The sequence below is a fragment of the Mesocricetus auratus genome, unplaced genomic scaffold, assembly GCF_017639785.1.
Source record: "Mesocricetus auratus isolate SY011 unplaced genomic scaffold, BCM_Maur_2.0 Super-Scaffold_100026, whole genome shotgun sequence".
Lineage (NCBI taxonomy): Eukaryota > Metazoa > Chordata > Mammalia > Rodentia > Cricetidae > Mesocricetus > Mesocricetus auratus.
This window is the reverse complement of record NW_024429207.1, coordinates 25,464,915-25,485,402: the sequence shown is the minus strand read 5'-3', so window position 1 is coordinate 25,485,402 and position 20,488 is coordinate 25,464,915. Positions and strand designations below refer to the sequence as shown.

General features: G+C 40.6%; 1 protein-coding gene across 6 annotated transcripts in view; it reads left to right on the top strand.

Annotated features, from left to right (window-relative positions):
• The window catches only part of Kcnu1 (potassium calcium-activated channel subfamily U member 1), a 71,961-nt gene that overhangs the window by 24,051 nt on the left and 27,422 nt on the right, over positions 1-20,488 (top strand). For all 6 annotated transcript variants that reach the window (XM_040731744.1, XM_040731745.1, XM_040731743.1 and 3 more), the window contains 11 exons: positions 1,218-1,388; positions 2,320-2,411; positions 3,353-3,463; positions 6,575-6,680; positions 9,037-9,119; positions 10,777-10,846; positions 11,200-11,352; positions 13,498-13,610; positions 14,186-14,254; positions 16,080-16,169; positions 16,300-16,397. In XM_040731744.1, coding sequence (XP_040587678.1) covers positions 1,218-1,388; positions 2,320-2,411; positions 3,353-3,463; positions 6,575-6,680; positions 9,037-9,119; positions 10,777-10,846; positions 11,200-11,352; positions 13,498-13,610; positions 14,186-14,254; positions 16,080-16,169; positions 16,300-16,397 — 1,156 coding nt within the window. The remainder of the gene's footprint in view (positions 1-1,217; positions 1,389-2,319; positions 2,412-3,352; positions 3,464-6,574; positions 6,681-9,036; positions 9,120-10,776; positions 10,847-11,199; positions 11,353-13,497; positions 13,611-14,185; positions 14,255-16,079; positions 16,170-16,299; positions 16,398-20,488) is intronic.

Here is a 20,488-nt window from a genome sequence, read left to right as displayed (position 1 = left end):
TGTAGTCTAATGACATCTACCAGTATGAGCATCCTTGTAGTCTAATGACATCTACCAGTATGAGCATCCTTGTAGTCTCTAATGACATCTACCAGTATGAGCATCCTTGTAGTCTAATGACATCTACCAGTGTGAGCATCCTTGTAGTCTCTAATGATATCTACCAGTGTGAGCATCCTTGTAGTCTAATGACATCTACCAGTATGAGCATCCTTGTAGTCCCCAATGCCATCCACCAGTGTGAGCATCCTTGTAGTCTCTAATGCCATCAACCAGTGTGAGCATCCTTGTAGTCTCTAATGCCATCAACCAGTGTGAGCATCCTTGTAGTCTAATGACATCCACCAGTGTGAGCATCCTTGTAGTGTCTAATGACATCTACCAGTATGAGCATCCTTGTAGTCTAATGGCATCCACCAGTGTGAGCATCCTTGTAGTCTAATGGCATCCACCAGTGTGAGCATCCTTGTAGTCTCTAATGCCATCAACCAGTGTGAGCATCCTTGTAGTCTAATGCCATCCACCAGTGTGAGCATCCTTGTAGTCTAATGACATCCACCAGTTTGAGCATCCTTGTAGTCTAATGACATCCACCAGTGTGAGCATCCTTGTAGTCCCCAATGGCATCCACCAGTTTGAGCATCCTTGTAGTCTCTAATGATATCCACCAGTGTGAGCATCCTTGTAGTCTCTAATGACATCCACCAGTTTGAGCATCCTTGTAGTCTCTAATGACATCCACCAGTGTGAGCATCCTTGTAGCAGTCCCATGACTAAAAGCAAACTGGTGCCACCTCATTGGAATCGATTTGGAAGTTTGTTTTTTCTTAGCAGTTAAGGTCACGTGCTTAGGCTCACTGAAACCCAGGCTCAGCTTCCTCATTTTCACCATCTTCTTAGAAAATGAAAATGAATGGGGACTGCTGGAGACCCCTGGCTCCAGGATGCAGTTCTGGCCTCAAGGGAAGCAGGCAGCAACTCCCACAGGGTGCTCCAAATCTCAGTGCATGCCAGGTGCCCCATGGGATGTCAGTGGTAATCATAATTGTGGGGACAAGGTTTTCTGATCACCACCCACAATTGGCAGGGCCTTGTTAGCGGCTGCAGTCAGTCATTTGCTCTTGTCTTTGGACTGAACTGGGGGAAATGGATGCGGTGTTTGCCTTCTCCCTCCCTTCTATTCACAGACCTTTCCTTTGCCATCTCTCTTTGAACAGGTGGAAAATTCTGGTGACCCCTGGCTCCATGGTAGAAATTCACAGCCTATGTCATACTTTGAGTCCGTTTATCTGGTAACAGCAACGATGTCAACTGTTGGCTTTGGGGATGTGGTAGCCAAGACATCCCTAGGACGAACTTTCATTGTTTTCTTCACCCTTGGAAGTCTGGTGAGGAATACTTTTTTATCTTGGATATAAAGATAAAACATTCAGTTAATGGTGAGAAACCAATATAGATTTGAAAGTGAATGTTGCTTTACTCAGTGCATGTGAAAATTAAAAGATGCACAGATCCTACATTTTCCAAACCCTGTACCCTGGATCCTGGAGTGCAACTGCTTGGTTTTCAGGGGTGGAAGGAGGTAGAGCTCCAAAATATTTACATTATAATTCATAACAGTAGCAAAATTACAGTTATGAAGTGGCAACAAAAATAATTTTTTTATTAATTTCTTACATTCCAATCCCAGTTCGCTCTCTCTCATTTCCTCCTGTTCCCCTCACTTTCTCCCCACCCCACTTCCCATCTGCTCCTTGGAGAGGGTAAGGCCTCCCCTAGGAAGTCTACTAAGTCTGTCCCTTCATCTCATAGAGGCAGGACCAAGGCCCCTCTCCAGCCTCCACACCCGTGTCTAGGCTCAGTAAGGTATCTCTCCATATAGAGTTAGATCTCGAACCCACACTGCTAGTGGCCTCACATATTGTCCCAGTTGCACGATTGTCACCTATATTAAGGGTGTCTAGTTAAGTCTTACACAGGTTCCCCATTTGTCAGGCTGCAGTTAGTGATCTCTCACTAGCTTGGGTCAGCTGATTCGGTGGGTTTCCCCATCATGGTCTTGATTCCTTTGTTCATATTATCGCTCCTCCCTCACTTCAATTGTATTCCAGGAGCTTGGCCCAATGGTTAGCTAACAAAAATAATGTTATGGTTGGGAGTCACCACAATATGGGGAACTGTATTAAAGGGTTGCAGCACTAGGAAGCTTGAGAACCACTGTGCTGGGTGAAAGACATTTATGTGTACTTGTCTTTTTCTTGGGAATATCTGTCAAAGTAATGAGCCCTGAGGTGTTTTTCTTTTTACTTATTATTTTAGGTACTATTTGCAAATTACATCCCAGAAATGGTGGAGCTTCTTACCAACAGGAGGAAATTCACCAAGCCCTATGAAGCAGTGAAAGGAAAGAAGTAATCAGCTTTTCTATACAGTCCCTACAGTTTAAGACATTCTATTGGTCACATATTTTGTTCTAGACGCATACTGCCGGCCATAGTTACAGACCTGAGGGAACACATTGCCAACATTTTTCATTCACTGAAGAGAACAGTGTTAGAATGAATGCCATATAAACAGGATGTTAGCTACATGATGCAAATTACCATATAGATCTATTCATAAGAGTATTTAGTCAATTTATGTCAACTAAATAAGAGAGAGGAGAGAGAGAGTTCCTCAAATAACAACACTTGTGAATAGCAGAGTTTTGCAAGCATAGGGGACAGAAAGTCTATTACGTGATAAATCACTATGTCAATTGTAACAATAATGGTAGCTTTCCTAGAAATCTTAGTACAACGCAACTGTTTGGAGACATGCATGTTTTACATGAGGTAAAAGACTACAGAACTGGATGCTTCCTTTGTGCTTTGAACTCCTTCATTTTTGTATTGCTGGAATCTAAAGAAAGGATTCCTAGACAATACTTACTGAAAACAAGTTTGAGCTAATTGCCCTTCTATAAGTTTGACAGGAAGATGCAGTCAGAGCTATTGGATTTTGAGAGTTCAACCAGCCTCAGATAGAAAATATTAAAAAACAATTTGCATCATTACTGAATTTGTGTAGACTGTTTTCCTTGTCATTATTCCAAGAACAACACTGTGGCAATTACTCACATAATATTTACATTGTATTAGACTTTACAAGCAACCTTGAGATGACTTAAAGTAGGCTGGGGATGTGTGTAGGCACACACAAGTTCATACCATTTTAAATGAGGACATTGAGCATCTAGGTTTTGATTACTTGTGGGGGTGGGGGTGACTCTTGGAGTCCATTGCCTCAGATACCATGGGAGAGAAGTCCCTTTGTTCCTCAGATGCACCTCTTCCCCTGTCCTGCTGCCTAGGTTCATCGTGGTCTGTGGAAACATCACGATTGACAGTGTGACTGCCTTTCTGAGGAACTTTCTCCGCCATAAGTCAGGAGTAATCAACACTGAGGTTGTGTTCCTTGGAGAGTAAGCACATCAATATGGCTCAATGGGTTCTAAATGAATATTTAAAACATTAAATTTAGCTTTTTCGGTTTTGTTTGTTTGATTTTTGTTTTTGTTTTTTCAAGACAGGGTTTCTCTGTAGTGTTTTGGAACCTGTCCTGGAACGCACTCTATAGGCCAGGCTGGCTTCAAACTCACAGAGATCCGCCTGCCTCTGCCTCCCAAGTGCTGGGATTAAAGGTGTGTGCCACCAATGCCCGGCTTAAAATATGCATTTAGTTTTTAATGGAAGAAAATTACACTTGTAACATTTATAGAAATTTTAGGAAACAATAGTAAACAAAATAGAAAAAGAATTACTTTAAGATCAAGTGTAGAAAAAGAAAAGTAACTTCATGTTCAGACCTAACCACTACAAAAACTTTGGAATCTATCTCTCCAGATGCTTTTGTACATATCTACTGACATTATTTAAGTGACTCAATTATTGGACTCTTAGGTACTATGAAAGCTAGCAGTAGGAATGAAGCTTCCAGGTCAGGACTGGTTTGATTTGTCCGTGTCTCACGACTCAGGTGTGTGGTGTCTTCAGCAGTAGGGTCTTACCTTCCGTTCTAGTGAGTAACCAAGAGCAATGGCGTTTGTCTGTATACTTCAATGGGGAACTTTTGATCAATGACTCAGAGAGGTAGTCCACACCTGTGTATCAGTGTTTTTATTGCTATAGCTCTATAGTATAACTTGAAATCACACACAGTGGAACTTCCTTCATTATTATTTTTGTTCAAGATTGCTTTGGTAATCTAGAGTCTTTGTGTTTTCATAAGAAATCTAAGAGTCCTTTCTTTTGCCCCGTGGAGAATGGTGCTGGAATTTTGAATGAGATAATATTGAATCTGTAAATGCTTTTGGTGGGATAGCCGTTTTATTTGTTGATATTTGTTTTGTTGCGATGGGTTTCTCTCACGTCCTGGAACTCACTGTAGTCCAGGCTGGCCTTTATCTCAGAGATCTGCCTGCCACTGTCTCCAAAGTGCTAGGACTAAAGGTGTGCGCCACCACACCTGGCCTAAAATAGTCATTTTTGAAATCATAATTCTTCAAACCCAGGAACATGGATTTGGTTTCTTCCTCAGTTTTCTTCTTCAGGGCTTTAAAATTGTTCTTGTAGTAATCTTTGCTGTCCTTGGTCAAGTTTATGCCAACCTTTTTGGTTTGTTTGTTTGTTTGTTTTGGAGGATATTGTGAAATGGGGTTGTTTCTCTGATTTCTTGTTTAGTGTATTTGTCATTGACATATAGAAAGGCTACTCTGTGTGTGTGTGTGTGTGTGTGTGTGTGTGTATGTGTGAAATTTTGTGCCTTGACACGTTACTGAAAGGGTTCATCAGTTTGGGGTTTTCTGGTGGGGTCTTTAGGGACTCATAAGTACACCATAATATCATCTGCAAACTGGGATTATTTGACTTCTGATTGTACTCCTTTTAGTTCCTCTTCTGTCTTCTTGGTCTAGCTGAGACTTTAGGTAGGAGTGGAAGAGTGGGCATTGTCTGATTTTAGTGATAATGCTCTGGGCATTTCTGTAATTAGCATGAGGTTGGCTGTAGGTTTTTGGTGTTAGTGAGATGTTGGCTATAGTTGTATTGTATCTAGCTTTTGTTATGTTGAGACAAGGCCCAATCCCTAATCTCCCCAGGACTTGTATCATGAAAGGATATTGGGTTTTGTCAAATTATATGATTTCTTCAATTGAGCCCATTGATGTAAGAAAATTGATTTATATATGTTGAACGATTCCTACATCCCTGCAATGAAGTCAACTTGATCATGGTGAGTGATCTTTTTTGATGTATTCTTGAATTAGGTTTGCGAACATTTTATCGAGAATTTTTGTTTCTTGTTCCACCAGGAAGATAATTTTTTGTTGTGATTTTGCTAATCAGTGTAATACTGGCTTCAAAAAATAAATTTGGAAACCAATTTTCTATTTTCTGAGTAATTCTTGAAGGATTAGAGTTAGGTCTTCTTTCAGAATGCTGTTGAGTTTTATAGTCAGATCAGATTTATCCTGCCCCCCTTCACTAAGAGACTTAAAATTAATGCCTTGAGCTAGGCATGTAGACGCATGCCTTTGATCCTAGCACTGTATCTATTTTTTGCAACATGAGTTTTTTTTTTTGGAGAGGTAAATTACTATTTTACTAAATATTTTTGCCCTCTTCAAAGAAATTAGGTTTTCTAAGTGTTGACTAAAGAATCAATGAGTACTAAATAAATCCATGTTTAAAATACTTGCTAATTATCATTTGCAGGTGTGTTGAAATTGTTCAGGCCAGTGACAGGATCAATTCTCACATTCTGTCTGTATTCACTTTATATATTTAGAAGCCATTTTGTTAAATAATGCCTGCAAATGCTATATCTTTTCATATTTAAGACTTTATTTCAAGGCCGGGCATTGGTGGCGCACACATTTAATCACTGCACACGGGAAGCAGAGGCAGGCAGGTCTCTGTGAGTTCGAGGCCAGCCTGGTCTACAGAGTAAGTTCCGTGACAGCCTTCAAAGCTACAGAGAAAAAAAACCATGTCTTGAAAAACCAAAAGCAAAACAAAAAAAGATTTTATTTTAAATTCTGTGTATATGTTTGTGGATATGTACACTTGAGTGTAGGCGCCTGTGGAGGCCAGAGAAGGATGTTGGCTCACTTGGAGCTGGGTTTCACAGGTAGTTGTGAGCCACCTTGTGTAGGTCCTAGGCATTGAAATCCAGTCCTCCCTAACAGCGATCGATTCTCTAATTCTACAATCTTTTCAGCCCTGAAATGTTATATCTCTCTGAGTGATTGAAATGTTTTTGTTGCATAGTTATTGATTTTTGCATGGCATTATTTGATTCATGGTTTCTGTATTGTTTTGGTTTTGTGTCATTAGGATTGCTGAGGCCTGATTTATACGCCCATTTGTGGATTAGGTTAGTTGTGCCAATATCCTCTAGCCATATAGATGTACAGCACAATACAGACAGTCTCTGATGGAATTAGGGGTTTAGTAAATGCACTAAGTCAGCTAACAACCACCAAGCAGAACCAAGCTTTGGGTTTCTGTCTTTGCCATTGGACTCTTTCATCTAGGGCTCCTCCATCCTTGGAACTGGAGACCTTACTGAAGTGCTACTTTTTCTGCACGACGTTTGTATGCGGCTCCGCACTGAAGTTTGAGGATCTGAAGCGAGTTGCAGTAAGATCTAACTCTTTCTCTGTATGTTCCTTCCCTAAGCTGGGAGTGAAAACAATAGGTTGTGTTGCTGTATCAGAAGCTAGTCCAAGTCCTTTGACTGGAGGAAAACAAAACTTCCATAATTTTAAACACTGATCAGAAATATAGTATAATAACTGGCTTCCAAATCCTTGACTCATAGCAAGTTGACTTCCATGTTGATCTATATTATTTAAAAATGTTTTCTTCCATAAAATTCTCTATGAGATTTTATTATATTACTTTAGAGGTTTAGAAAAAGTTATAGATAATAAAAATGTATGTTCATTTATGTGTTTTACTTTTAAAAATATTTAATTAAAAACATTTATTTGTACAGTATATGATGAAATCTTCCTCCACCCTTTATTTTTATTTTTTCCTTGAGAATTTTGTATATTCATACCATTTGTTTTACTTATATTCACTTCTCTCCCCATCCAGCTCCTTCTGAATTCCCTCATAATCCTCATCTAACTTGATATTTCTCTGTCTGTCTGTCTGTCTGTCTTTCTGGCTCTTGTTTTGTTTTTTGTAACCCAGTGAGTCTGATTAGTGATGCCCATATACACATGGGTCATGGGTGTGAGGCTCCTTATTGGAGCATGGTCAACCTACCAGGAACCATACTCCTAAGGAAAACTGACTCCCTCCTTAGTAGCCATTACTGTCAACAGCTCCTCAACTATTGGTTTGTATGCCCCTCCTCAGTCCATATGGGAATATTGATAGCTTGTACAGGTCTTACTCAAGCAAGCAAAGCTACTGTGAGTTCATAGGTGCAACAGTCCTGTTATGTCCATAATACACTGTTTTGTCCCCAAACTTTCAACGTTGGCTCTAAGAATCTTTCCACCACACAATTTGGCTATGTTCTCTGAACCTTGGAAGGAAAGGATGTGATACAGATGTTCACTTTGTGGCTAATCACTTAACAGACACTTAATCTCTGCACTTTGACTAATTGTTAGTCTCTGTATTGACTGCTGTCCACTACATAAAGAAGCTTCTCTAGTGAGAAGTTACACTTACCTATGGATATAGAGACAATGTATTTAGAAGCATGCCCATTTATCAAAGTAATATTAGCAGATACTCCTCATGAGCTTCCCAGCCACGGGTTTGGGTTTACATTACCAGATCCAAGTTTCTTTATACTCCCAGACCCTAAATCCAACCAGAGTTGATTAGTCCTATATAGCATTTATGCCACTGTTACATCCATGGGCATAGTTTGCTAGGCTAGTTACTATTGTAGCTTGCAAGATTAAGACTTCTATTGATGGCTTTTCTCCCCCAGCAGGCTGCATGACTGAATATGGTCTTAACCATGGATTCATTGGTCCTCATCAGTTTCCCTTCTTAAATATTGGTATGCCTTTGGCAATATAAACATTAAGAAAAATAGTAGAAATACCAGCAAGGCCAAGGCTAAAAATAAAAAACAATGGCCAAGTAAATAATAAAGTTTGCTATTAGATCAAAACTGGCTTCCTAGTATCTAAGTAACAAACCTGAATATTTCAGTTTAAAGCAAAAGTCTATAGCAGCGGTTCTCCACCTGTGGGTCACAACCACTTTGGGGGGGTCAAATGACCCTTTTGCAAGGGTTACCTAAGACCATTGGAAAACACAGATATTTACATTATGATTCATAACAGTAGCAAAATTACAGTTATGAAAGAGCAATGGAAATAATTGTATAGTTTGAGGTTCAGTAAGGTCTCCAGTTCCAATACAACACGAGTTGTATTAAAGGGTTGCAGCAGTGGGAAGAATTGAGAACCACTGGTCTAGAGAGCTAATGTAGACTCTCAAGCAGAAAATGACTGACTCAGCATAGTCTTTTTTTTTTTTGCCCTACAATTTGTTATTGTAAGAGTGATATTTTTCTGGCACTTTAAGATTCAGAACCCCAATATCCAGTGGCTCTTCATTGTAGACAACTATATTCCCAATTCTCCCATTGTTCGGTGTCCTTAAGGTGGATAAATGTACTGGAAATTGCTGAAAAATGTCTTATTGCACATCGGCAGACATAAGTAAGGATGATATACAGTACAGGAATGTGCAACTTGAAACTGTACCCATTGTAAAGCAACTTTTAGTTTCTGTAAGAGACCCTGTGCCATGGTCCATCAGCTGCAGCTCTCGGAGCTCTGGCAGCGTTTGCAGGGCTGCTGTCTTGATATGGAGGCGTCTGGTCCATGACTTTTTCCTACATGTGCTCTTCTTGTTGGTGATAGTTTGATGAAACCATAAGAAAGCCTCAAAGAGGGAGCGCTAGAGTATTCCCCTTGTCATTAACCTGATGGCTGCTGTTTAATCTGAAGAACAGGTGGAGTCTGCAGAAGCTTGCCTGATTCTAGCCAACCCTTTGTGCAGTGACTCACATGCTGAGGACAACTCCAACATCATGAGGTGAGAAGTTGGTGTTGCTCTGTTTTGTTCTTGCATGCTCCATTAATGGTATTCTTCGCTAAACACTAAAACAAAGCTTATCACGTAAGACTAAATGAGGGGAGATGTCATCTCTAATTCACTAGGTTCATCATATGCCAGGTTTCTGCCTGTTTTTTTTTCTCACATGCAACCCCAAAACAATGAATGCAAAGGGAAGTGAAACTAGAACATCTTCATTGTGTATGACTTTCTCCATATTTACTCCCCAATTTCCTATTGATAAGAGCTATATACATTTTAAAAGAAAGATATGAACACCCTCTCCCCCTTTTTATGGTGGTAAGGATCAAACCTAGGATATCATGTGTTAACTCTACCACTTGAGCTACATTCCCAGCTGTAACTCCAGGTTGGTATTTAGATAGTGTTATTATGAGTAAGATCCTCCTCCGTTCAAAAACAGAGATGCCATTTGTGAATCTTTGTAGTCAGACTTTCCTTTCCTGCCAGCCAGTTCCCAAATAAGCACACAGAAACTTATTTGTAATTGTAAATGCTCAGCCAATAGCTCAGGCTTGTTACTAACTCTTGCATTTTAAATGAACCCTTATTTCTTATCTGTGCTTTGTCATGTGACTTGGTACCTTTTTGCAGTACAGCAAGTTCATCTCCTTCTCTATGTCTCCTTGCATTTCTGATACTCCTCCTCTTCCTTTTGGTGCTCTCTTTTGGTCTTCAAGTCCCACTTAACCTCTACCTGTCCAGCTATTGGCCAGTCAGCTTCTTTAGTAACCCAATCACAGTAACATATATTCGCACAGTGTAGAGGAATATTCCACAAATTCTAGTTGTATTCTTTATTGGAATTTCTCTTTGGCAGTTCTAGGAAAAGAGTACACATGGTTGAGTGTGATGTGTCTGTGCTCCCTGGAAAGTGTTTTTAAGGCGAAAGGAGGTGGTGTTCCCAACTTTAGCTATTAGGTATCTATGAGCAGAAACTTTCCTTGTGGTGACAGAAACTCAAAATATGATTTGGGTGGCTCTGTTCCTAGAGCAAAATAAATATGTTTGATTGAAGATGACCCTATGTAGAATGAGAAATAGTTGAGAAATTACATCATGTATGCTACCTTGAGTAGAAGATATAATTTAGGCTCTTAACCTATGAAATGAGACATTCTATTAGCCACTTTGAGCTATGAGGTCAAGGCTAAGACATGTGAAACTGTTTTCTTCCTTGTCAATGGGTTCATTTTCAAATACTAAAACCTGGCCTTCCCATAGGCTTGGCAGGTTGTGTCACCGGGGATGTCCTTGTAAGCACTTTTCAGAAAACAATGCAGAGGTTCGAGAGGTGGCTCAGCAGTTAGGAGCACTCACTGCACTTTCGCAGGACTAGGTTCAGCTCCTGCAACTCCTGTTCCAGGGACAATGATGCCTTCTTCTGTCCTTGGAGCATGCCCACATATGAGTGAGGGAGCACTCATACACACAAAAATAAAAATAAAAAAAATCTTTAAAAAGAGAAAAGTATCAACACAGAATGTAGAAACAGGCAAGCAACGAATTTTGTAATGCAAGGAGTCCCTCACTTATCCACAAATAAATCTGGCTCTAAATTGATTATATTACAAAGCCAATATGACTTTTGAGCACATTGTGATTTTTTTTTCAGGGTGCTTTCTATCAAGAACTATAATTCCCAGGTCAGAGTCATCATTCAGATCCTTCAGTCCCACAACAAGGTATCATGGTAGTTGAGTGCATTTGGTTTTCTCATCTTCAGGTCTCCTTAGAGATCTACAAATTTAAAAAAAAATCAGTAATAGATGACATTTGGAGTCTCTTTAAATGGGTGGACCACTTAGGGACCAAACAAGGGAGTAAATTAGTGAGTTCAGCCAGCCGTTTGACCTGATCTTTACAACTTGAGCATTTTTTGTTCATTTGGAACAAACGACCCTTTCAGATGCAGGCTGTGTTCTAGTCCTGGTGCTGCCTTTATTCTCAATAGGGAAGAAAAACTCATTTAAAGGAGATGTGTGCCCAGCAGAGGTTTCCTGTGGCATCTTCATTCTTACTTTCTACCCTGAAACAGGTTTTCCTGTCTAAGATCCCCACCTGGAATTGGAGCGCTGGGGACAACATCATCTGCTTCGCGGAGCTAAAGCTGGGGTTTATCGCCCAGGGTTGCTTGGTGCCAGGCCTGTGCACCTTTCTCACGACCCTGTTTATCGAACAGAACCAAAAGGTAACTTTGTGCAGCCATGTTGTGTCTTGGCTACGTCCCACACGATGGAATCCGAAGTAGAAAAAAAATTGAGGAACGCAAGAAGTCTCTAAGAAATATGATTTGCCTCTTGGGCGGGGAGTGACGGAAAGATCTGGATTCACCTTCCGGGTGTTTCCCAGGCCTCGAAGAAGCCACGGTTAGAACATTTGCAGCATCAATCTGCAAAACAGAGGCTGTAACTCTGTTTTCTGTCTACACCCCAGGATACTGTAAATGTAGATATTTTCATAAATTCAGAAGTACTTTAATTTATTAAGTGTAGAAATCTAAACAGCTTTAGTCTTAACAGAGAAATAGTATTTAAATGTAAGTAAAATATAATTAGTATAATAATTATTATATTAACCAAATAGAAGTGATACAAATAATACCTAAAATCTAATTAATTTCTAGATTACTTTAGGGCAGATCCACTCAGGAACAGGAATAATGGTCATAAATGCTGCTTCTCAGTGGTGTTTCCAGGCAGTACCCAGCCTGGGTGGAAGCCTTAATGAACCAGGTTGTATGTATAGTAAGCTGGTGAACAGCACACCGGGAGCCAGAGCCATTTGGTTCATAGTCTTTATGTCTCTGAAGTTGGATACCCACCCACCACTTCAAATCACAAATTATCAGGAATGGGTGACTGATTTTAGTAGGGCAGTTTTCAAACCACAGAATGGTTTGAGGAGAGTGTCTGAGGTCACTGTTATGCAAGAGTTGCTCTAGAGAATCTAGAAATTTCCATCGTCATCTATGTTCTGGCTTATGTCCTACTCTGTGGATGTGGCACTGTAGGGCTCTCATGGAAGCAGGTGAGGAGATAAGGTGTCTTATACAAAAAAAAAAAAAAAATCCCAAAGAGAAGTTTCCAATGAGCTCCCCTAGGTGGCACTCAGTCTTGTTAAGAATGCTTATTCTAGAGCTGGGGATGCTTAGCAGCAGGGTGTTGCACATTCAAGGTCCTGGGTTCTATTGTAGCACCACAGAAAAGCCACCTTTCATCTCTCTCATTTCTCTAGAGACCTACAGCTGGCCTTAGGTTTTGCATTACTATCAGTCCTGACCAACATCATCTTGGATTTCTATAAACCTGTGGTAGAAGCCACAGATACTTATTTATTTATTTATTGTGGTATGCAATTTTTCAGTTGAAAGTAATATTAATCAAAGTCAATCCTAAGCTATCATATCCAGAGAATGACAACTTAGATTCCACATTGCCCCTCCCATGTTACTGTTAGTGTCTCATAAAACAGTAAAGCTACTGTGCTAAAATTAGCAGTAGGCCAGAGAAAACAATTCTAATTCTGACAAGGAAACTTGGATGTGGTTAACTTAAAAATGCTCTTACTTCAAAGGAAATAAAATAATTTATTTTGGAATCAAATTTGAGTGACTAGAGCTTGGGAACACGGATTTAGGTTACCCATGTCTCCATACGGAAGCAGTTTTATGGAGTATGAGTATTCATAGTAATAGAACAAAAAAAAGTCATGAGTCAAGACATTTTAAAAACACATCGGTAGACACATCTGAAAGGGGATTACGCCAGGCAGAGAAATCTCAGCTATAGGCCTCTGCTACTATCTGATTGCATTCTGAGCCCTTTCCTTTGATTGGTGGAGAATAGCATTCCAAAGGTTCCTGTTAATTTATCAGGAAGTTAAGTAAGACAGAGGTAGGTAAGGCATAGTTCTTTCGGGGGATTGTAAGAAATTGTAATTATGCTCTCTGGACCTGCAGTCTTCCAAACTCTCCACAGGCACTGATGTTTTAATTAGTCACCCAGCCTTTGCAGACACAGCTTCCTTCCAGGAATTCTCCTTCACAATGCCTTCTGGGAAGAAGCTGAGTAGTGAGGTGCCCACACTAGCATGGACTCCATTGGAAATAGATGAGTTTCAGTTCCTCCTTTAACGTTGTTCCACAAGAACACTGGGCTGTATCTCCTTTCTGTGGGAAGTGGAAACTGATTCGGTACTTAGCAGGCTATGCAACCTATGTTATAGCGTCAGTTTCTCTTATTAATATACTGTACACATCAATGTATGTCTATGTGCATATGTATAAGTACCTATATAGATGTAACTCTGTATATGGTATAATTATATTTTATAGGTTTTTCCTAAACATCCCTGGCAAAAATATTTCTTGAATAGCTTGAAGAACAAAATTGTGACACAGCGCCTCTCTGATGACTTCGTTGGGATGACATTTCCTGAGGTCTGCCGGTATGTTATGTGAAGCCTTCCCCCATTCTTCGTGCAATGCCCTCATCCCACACTGCTGATGGAGGGCTTGCTGTAGGCAGGCTTCATTACAAACTCTGGAGATGGAAGGGCAGTTAGGTCAGAGCCTCTAGATCAGTGGTTCTCAACTTTCCTCACACCACAACTTTTAATACAGTTCCTCATCTTGCAGTCACCCAAACCATAAAGTTCTTTTTGTTGTTACGTCATAACTGTAATTTTGCTACTTTCATGATTCATAACGTAAAAATCTGATAGGCAGGATATCTGATATTTGACTCCCCCAAAGGAGTCATGACCCATAGGATGAGAACCGCTGCTCTAGAACCTAGCACTTTATAGCACATGTGGGACAGGTCCATCTCCATCCCAGCGGCACTTTTGCTAAAATTTATGTCGGGCGGATTAAATTTCAAGTGGAAATCTGTATTTAGGAGTTGCTTTCTATGTTGAGTAGTTGGTTTTCTTGCCTACACGGAGCATAAAGGATCGGTTCTGTCCGTGTAGCCCAGCCTACTGCTTGTCTCTACCCTCGTAACCCCTGTTTTCCTCCCCAGGCTTTGCTTTGTGAAGATGAATCTCATGCTGATCGCCATACAGCACAAGTCCATCTTTAACAATTGCTGGTACTGATAAAGCTTTTCATTGCTGCAAGGGTATTTGGGGTTTCTGTTGTTGAGGGGTGTCTGACTTTGTTGGTAGAACAGATGAAGGAGCTAGGGGGACATTATCAGACCACTGGCATTTTTCAAGAGCTGGTAAGTTATGAATGTATAACTGAATATGACAGTATTGACTTGCAACCTTAGCCCCCAGGAGGTTGAGGGAGGGGGATCACTGATAGTTTGAGGCCAGGCTGGGCTGTATAGCAAGATCCCTCCTCAAAAATAAAACAAAACAAAAAGACAAAATAAGTTTGTAAGTTCTTACAAGTACAATGAGGTATGTTATTGTTATTGTTATGGCACTTCTCAGCTTTTGGTTCAGACCAAGTACCTACATATTTTGTGCCAATACCTTTTTTTCCTCACAAAATCTTTATAACTAGATATGTACACTGACCTTTTCCAAAAGTGAAGAAGAGATAAGCAGATGTTTAACAAGAACTCAGAGATCCTCTGTTCCCCCCCACAGGAGCTGTTCAGCAGTCCCTAGACACACTAGACATGTGCTTGTCAAATACCCGTCTTATTCCTTTTGGGGGTCAGAACCAACCACACCCCTCATTAATATCCTCAATTAAACATTCACCAACTGCCCTACATTGTTTTAGGTAAAGATCGACCAGAACAGTGCTCTGCCCCTCTTGGCAGAAGCAAAAAGCTTTTGTTTTGAAGTCCATGTCTATTCACAAGGATTCTCTCACACTCTCAATGTACTCTGACCCATCTTGACAACAGAATAAGCCAGAATCAGGACTTAACTTCATTCCAAAGTAAATTTGCCTGTTTATTTATTTTTTCATTGTTTGAGATAGACTCTCACTTGCTTGGCCTGGAACTTGCTATGCAGACCAGGTGGGCCTTAGCTCAGAGAGCTCTACCTGCCTCAGCCTCCCAAGTGCTGGGATTAAAGGCAAGTGTCACCATGCCTGCCAAACAGTAACATTTAGAGACAGAAAGGAATACATGATCAGAAATGAAAGAACTGAGAGCATTAGACAGTCAAGGGCTTCCCCATCCTGGATGTATGAGTGAAAGAAACCAAAGACAGGATATTTGGATAACAGGAGCCACGAGGCAAACAGAAACAGTGACCGGACATCAAGGAAAACCATGGGTAAAATTTATGACAGTTTTCCAGCACACAGCCATTGGAAAAGAAAAGGAATGTTGGAATCCACCTTGATAACTAGTTGTACTTCTGTGACAATATCATCTTTTTAATTTTATTGTGGTTCCAGAGACCCGGCTGCTGAAGCAGACTAGCACTGACCTACATTCCTATTAGAGAATGTTCATGTAGAATGTTTTTCTTTTCCAAAGACCCAACCGTGGGCCCAGAGTGTGCAGGGCCAGTGCTGCTCCCTGAGCTACTTCCCAGACCTAATTAGATGTAGCTCATTTTAAAGATAGGTGGTCCAGGCATGGGCACCACTAGCATTCCCATAAGGCTGCCCACTGCATGGTAGTGTCTCCTTTGTCATGCTTGCCTAAAGCAACAAGGCACCAAGCACTTGGATTAGCCAATCCTTCTCAGATTCATGACTGCTACAAAGTAGGAGCTTCCTGTCTGCTCAGTAGTCAAGCTCTCCTCGGCCTCCCTGAGTGTTATTTAGGATTAAGGGTATGCAAATTCACTTTAACCACTGTGTTTAGCAGTGAAGAAAAATAGATTTAATTCTACTGATACATCAACTTAGAGAATCCCTTGTTAATGACAGTATGAAACACCAAATGTTGCTACAGGTGTTAGCAGAGAACTTAACTGTCTTTATCCTTCCATTTCCAGTAGTCTTTTGCTAAATCCCTCAGCACAAGTGAAGCTGAATAAGGACACCCTCGGGTTCTTTATTGCCGAATCCTCACAAGTTGCCAAAAGGTACTTCGCTTTGCATTTCGTTTACGGAGAGGACACCCTAAACCAAGTAGAACCTACTAGGAGACAGGCACTGTGTCTCCCTGGTGTCAGCTGTCACTGAAGTCACCCTTGATCTCCTCTCATTGTCTAGGGCCTTCTTTTATTGTTCCTCCTGTCACTGTAATGTGAACACCCCTGAGCTGATCGAAGAATGTGGCTGCAAAAACAGGAGCCAGGAACAACTTGCAGGTAATTGCCCATCATCTCTGTGGTTAACCTATTCTCTGGGGGTCTGGTCAAGGAGGGGCTTCCATCTCTGAGAAGATAAAGACCATTTAACTTGGCCAAAGTAAGGCATGTGCTTCCCACTGGGGATCCAAGACCTGATAACTGATCTTTTAAAGCTGTGAAACAACAACAACACCTTTGTGGTTGCCCAGTTCAACTCCCTTGCAGGCTAAGAGAATGAACTCCCAAGGATTGAGTAATTGGTGACATGGCCAAAAAATGGAATCAGCCATGCCGATTTCCAGTTACTGGGCTTTCCCTACAGCATGCCAGTTTCCCCAACTTCAGCCTGGAAATCTGCTCCCTATGAACTGCTAGACTGCTAGACAGTCCGTAGAGCATAGACTGTCTTTGAGCATTTTTTCCCCTTGTGGGCAGTGGGGAGCTTATTCTGACACAGTTATATGAGAATGTAACTCTCTTTTGTCTAGTTGAACTCAATGCCTCACTAGCAACTCTTTCCAATTTAATGTAGGAAAAGAAAAACTAACCCTAAAGATCCATGATAAGTTTGCCTCTTCTAATTTAAAAGTTAGTCTTTTCCAGATACCTCCATAGCCTTTGGGTAAAATTTCAGTATTTTAAAACAGAAACTTGATCAATTCCAAATGTGACTTTCCTGGCAAAAATACATTTTATAGATTAAACTCCTACATATTTTTTTTTCAATCTGATGTTTTCCCTTCATCTTATTTACCTACACAATTCTCAAGACACCTTTGTCTACACAAAATAAACTTATATGAAGTGAAACATCATGTGCTGGCTAGTTTCATGTCAACTTGACCCAAGCTAGAATCATCAGAGATGCATAAATCACTGATGAGAAATATCTCCATAAGATTGGCCTGTAGACAGGTCTGTGGAGCATTGTCTCAATTAGTGATTGATGTGGGAGGGCCCAGCGCACAGAAGGTGGTGCCCAGTCACGAGTTAAACATGCTAAACCTGAAAGCACAGAGATAGGGTGTTGTCCCAAAAACATTATGTGAGAGAAATTGTATTTATAATGTTTTTTTCTTTTTTTATTTATTTTTAGGTTTAAATTTAGATTAGAAACAAGGTTGCTTCACAAAGTCAGTTCCAGGTCCTCTATGGCCCTCTATGGGGTGTCTACAGTCTGTTATTTCATCCAGGGCAGGGCCCAGACCCTCCCACAAGAGTTCAGGGTGAGAATGCATCTCACATTGTTGGATGGGAGTCCAAAGTCCATGTGTATACTGGGGATGAATACTGTTATACTGCCCAAGACTCAATAGATTACCTAGGCCTCCTCACTGACACCCACATTCAGGGGGTCTTGATCAGTCCCATGCTGAATTCTCAGGTATCAGCCTGGGATTCAGGAGTTAACCCTTGGATTCCCAGGCTGATGCCTGGAATTCAAGAGTTAACCTTTGTCTGGTCAGCTGTTTCTGGGGGTTAAACCAGCCCAGTCTTAATCCCTTTGGTCATCAGTCCTCCCTCTTTGTTACTGGCTTTCTTAAGTTCAGCTCAGTGCTTAGCCGTGGGAGTCTGCCTCTTCTTCCATCAGCCACTGAATGAGGGTTCTGTTTCCCAGACTCTCTGGCCATGGGATTGTAGGCTGGCACTCCCCAGATCTATGTCTAAAATCCATATATGAGAGAGTACATGCCATATTTTTCTTTTTGTGTTTGTGTTACCTCACTCAGGATGGTTTCTTCTAGTGTCATCCATTTGCCTGCAAATCTCAGGATTCAATTGTTTTTTTTCTGCTGAATAGTACTCCATTGTGTAAATGTACCACATTTTCTCTATCCACTCTTCAGTTGAGGGGCATCTAGGTTGCTTCCAAGTTCTGGCTATTACAAATAATGCAGCTATGAACATAGTGGAACAGACATCCTTGTTGTATGAATGGGCATCTTTTGGATATATGCATAAGAGTGGAGTTGCTGGGTCTTGTGGTAGGTTTATTCCCATTTTTCTGAGGAATCTCCATACTGATTTCCAAAGTGGCTGAACCAGTTGGCACTCCCACCATCAATGGAGGAGTGTTCCCCTTTCACCACATCCTCTCCAGCATAAATTGTCGTTGGTGTTTTTGATTATAGCCATTCTGACAGGAGTGAGATGGTATCTCAGAGTTGTTTTGATTTGCATTTCCCTGATGGCTAAGGATGTTGAGCACTTTCTCAAGTGCCTCTCAGCCATTTTAGACTTCTCTATTGAAAATTATCTATTTAGTTCTGCAGCCCACTTTTTAATTGGATCCTTTGGTGTTTTGGAGACTTGCTTGTTGAGTTCTTTGTAAATTTTGGAGATCAACCCTCTATCAGATGCGGGGTTAGTGAATATTTTTTCCCATTCTGTGGGCTGCCTTTTTGTCTTGCTGACTGTGTCCTTTGCCTTACAGAAGCGTCTCGGTTTCAGAAGGTCCCATTTATTAATTGTTGATCTCACTGCCTGTGCTACTGGTGTTATGTTCAGGAAGCTGTCTCCTGTACCAATTCGTTCAAGGGTACCACCCACTTTCTCTTCTAAGAGGTTCATTGTGGCTGGATTTATGTTGAGGTCTTTGATCCATTTGGACTTAAGTTTTTGCATGGCGATAAACATGGATCGATCCGCATTCTGCTACATGCCAGCCTCCAGTTATGCCAGCACCATTTGTTGAAGATGCTTTCTTTATTCCATTGTATATTTTTAGCTTCTTTGTCAAAGATCAGATGTTCATACATGTGTGGGTTAATATCCGGGTTTTCAATTCAATTCCATTGGTCTACCTGTCTATTTTTGTGCCAATACCAAGCTGTTTTCAGGACCATAGCTTGAAGTCAGGGATGGTGATGCCTTTTGACGTTGCCTTGTTGAACAGGGTTGTTTTGGCTATCCTGGGTCTTTTGTTTTTCCATACAATATTGATTATTGTTCTTTCAATTGTGCTGGGATTTTAATGGGGATTGCATTGAATCTGTAGATTGCTTTTGGCAGGATTGCCATTTTTACTACATTGATCCTACCTATCCAAGAGCATGGGCCATCTTTCCATTTTCTGAGGGCTTCTTTAATTTCTTTCTTTAAAGATCCAAAGTTCTTGCGATACAGGTCTTTCACTTGTTTGGTTAGCGTTACCCCCAAGGTATTTTATGTTGCTTGTGGTAATTGTAAAGGGTGATGATTCTCTGATTTCTTTCTCAGCCCTTTTATCATCTGTATATAGTAGGGCTACTGATTTTCTTGAGTTGTAATCTCCCACTATAAGTGTGTGGTGCTTTATATGTGATTTAAGTTTTAGTAATGTTTCTTTTATGAATGTGGATGCCTTTGTATTTGGGGCATAGATGTTCAGGATAGACACTTCATCTTGGTGGATTTCACCTGTGATGAGTATGTAATGAGCTCCTTCATCTCTTTTGATTGATTTTATTTAAAAGTCTAATTTATTAGATATTAGGATTGCTACCCTTGCTTGTTTCTTGGGTCCATTTGATTCAAAATTTTTTCCCAACCTTTAACTCTCAGGCGATGTCTGTCTTTGAGGGTGAGGTGTGTTTCTTGTATGCAGCAGTAGGATGGGTTCTGTCTTCGAATCCATTCTGCTAGCCTGTGTCTTTTTATGGGTGAGTTAAGGCCATTAATGTTGAGGGATATTAATGACCATTGATTGCTCATTATTCTTTGATTTGGAATGGTTGTTGGTGGTGGAATTATGTGTGTAATTTCACCCCTTTGTTCTTTTGGCTGTTGGTAGAGAGGGATTCTCTAATGCCTATGTTTTTCTAGTTGTAGTTAACTTCCTTGGGTTGGATTTTTCCTTCCAAAACTTTCTGTAGGGCTGGGTTAGTAGATACGTATTGCTTGAATCTAGTTTTGTCATGGAATATCTTGTTTTCTCCATCTATAGTGATTGAGAGCTTTGCTGAGTATAGTAGTCTGGGCTGGCATCCATGGTCTCTTAGTGTTGGTAGGACCTTCTGGCTTTCAGAGTTTCCATGAAGAAGTCAGGTGTAATTATGATAGGTCTGCCTTTATATGTTACTTGGCCTTTTTCCTTAGCTTCTCTTAATATTCTTTCTTTATTCTGTATA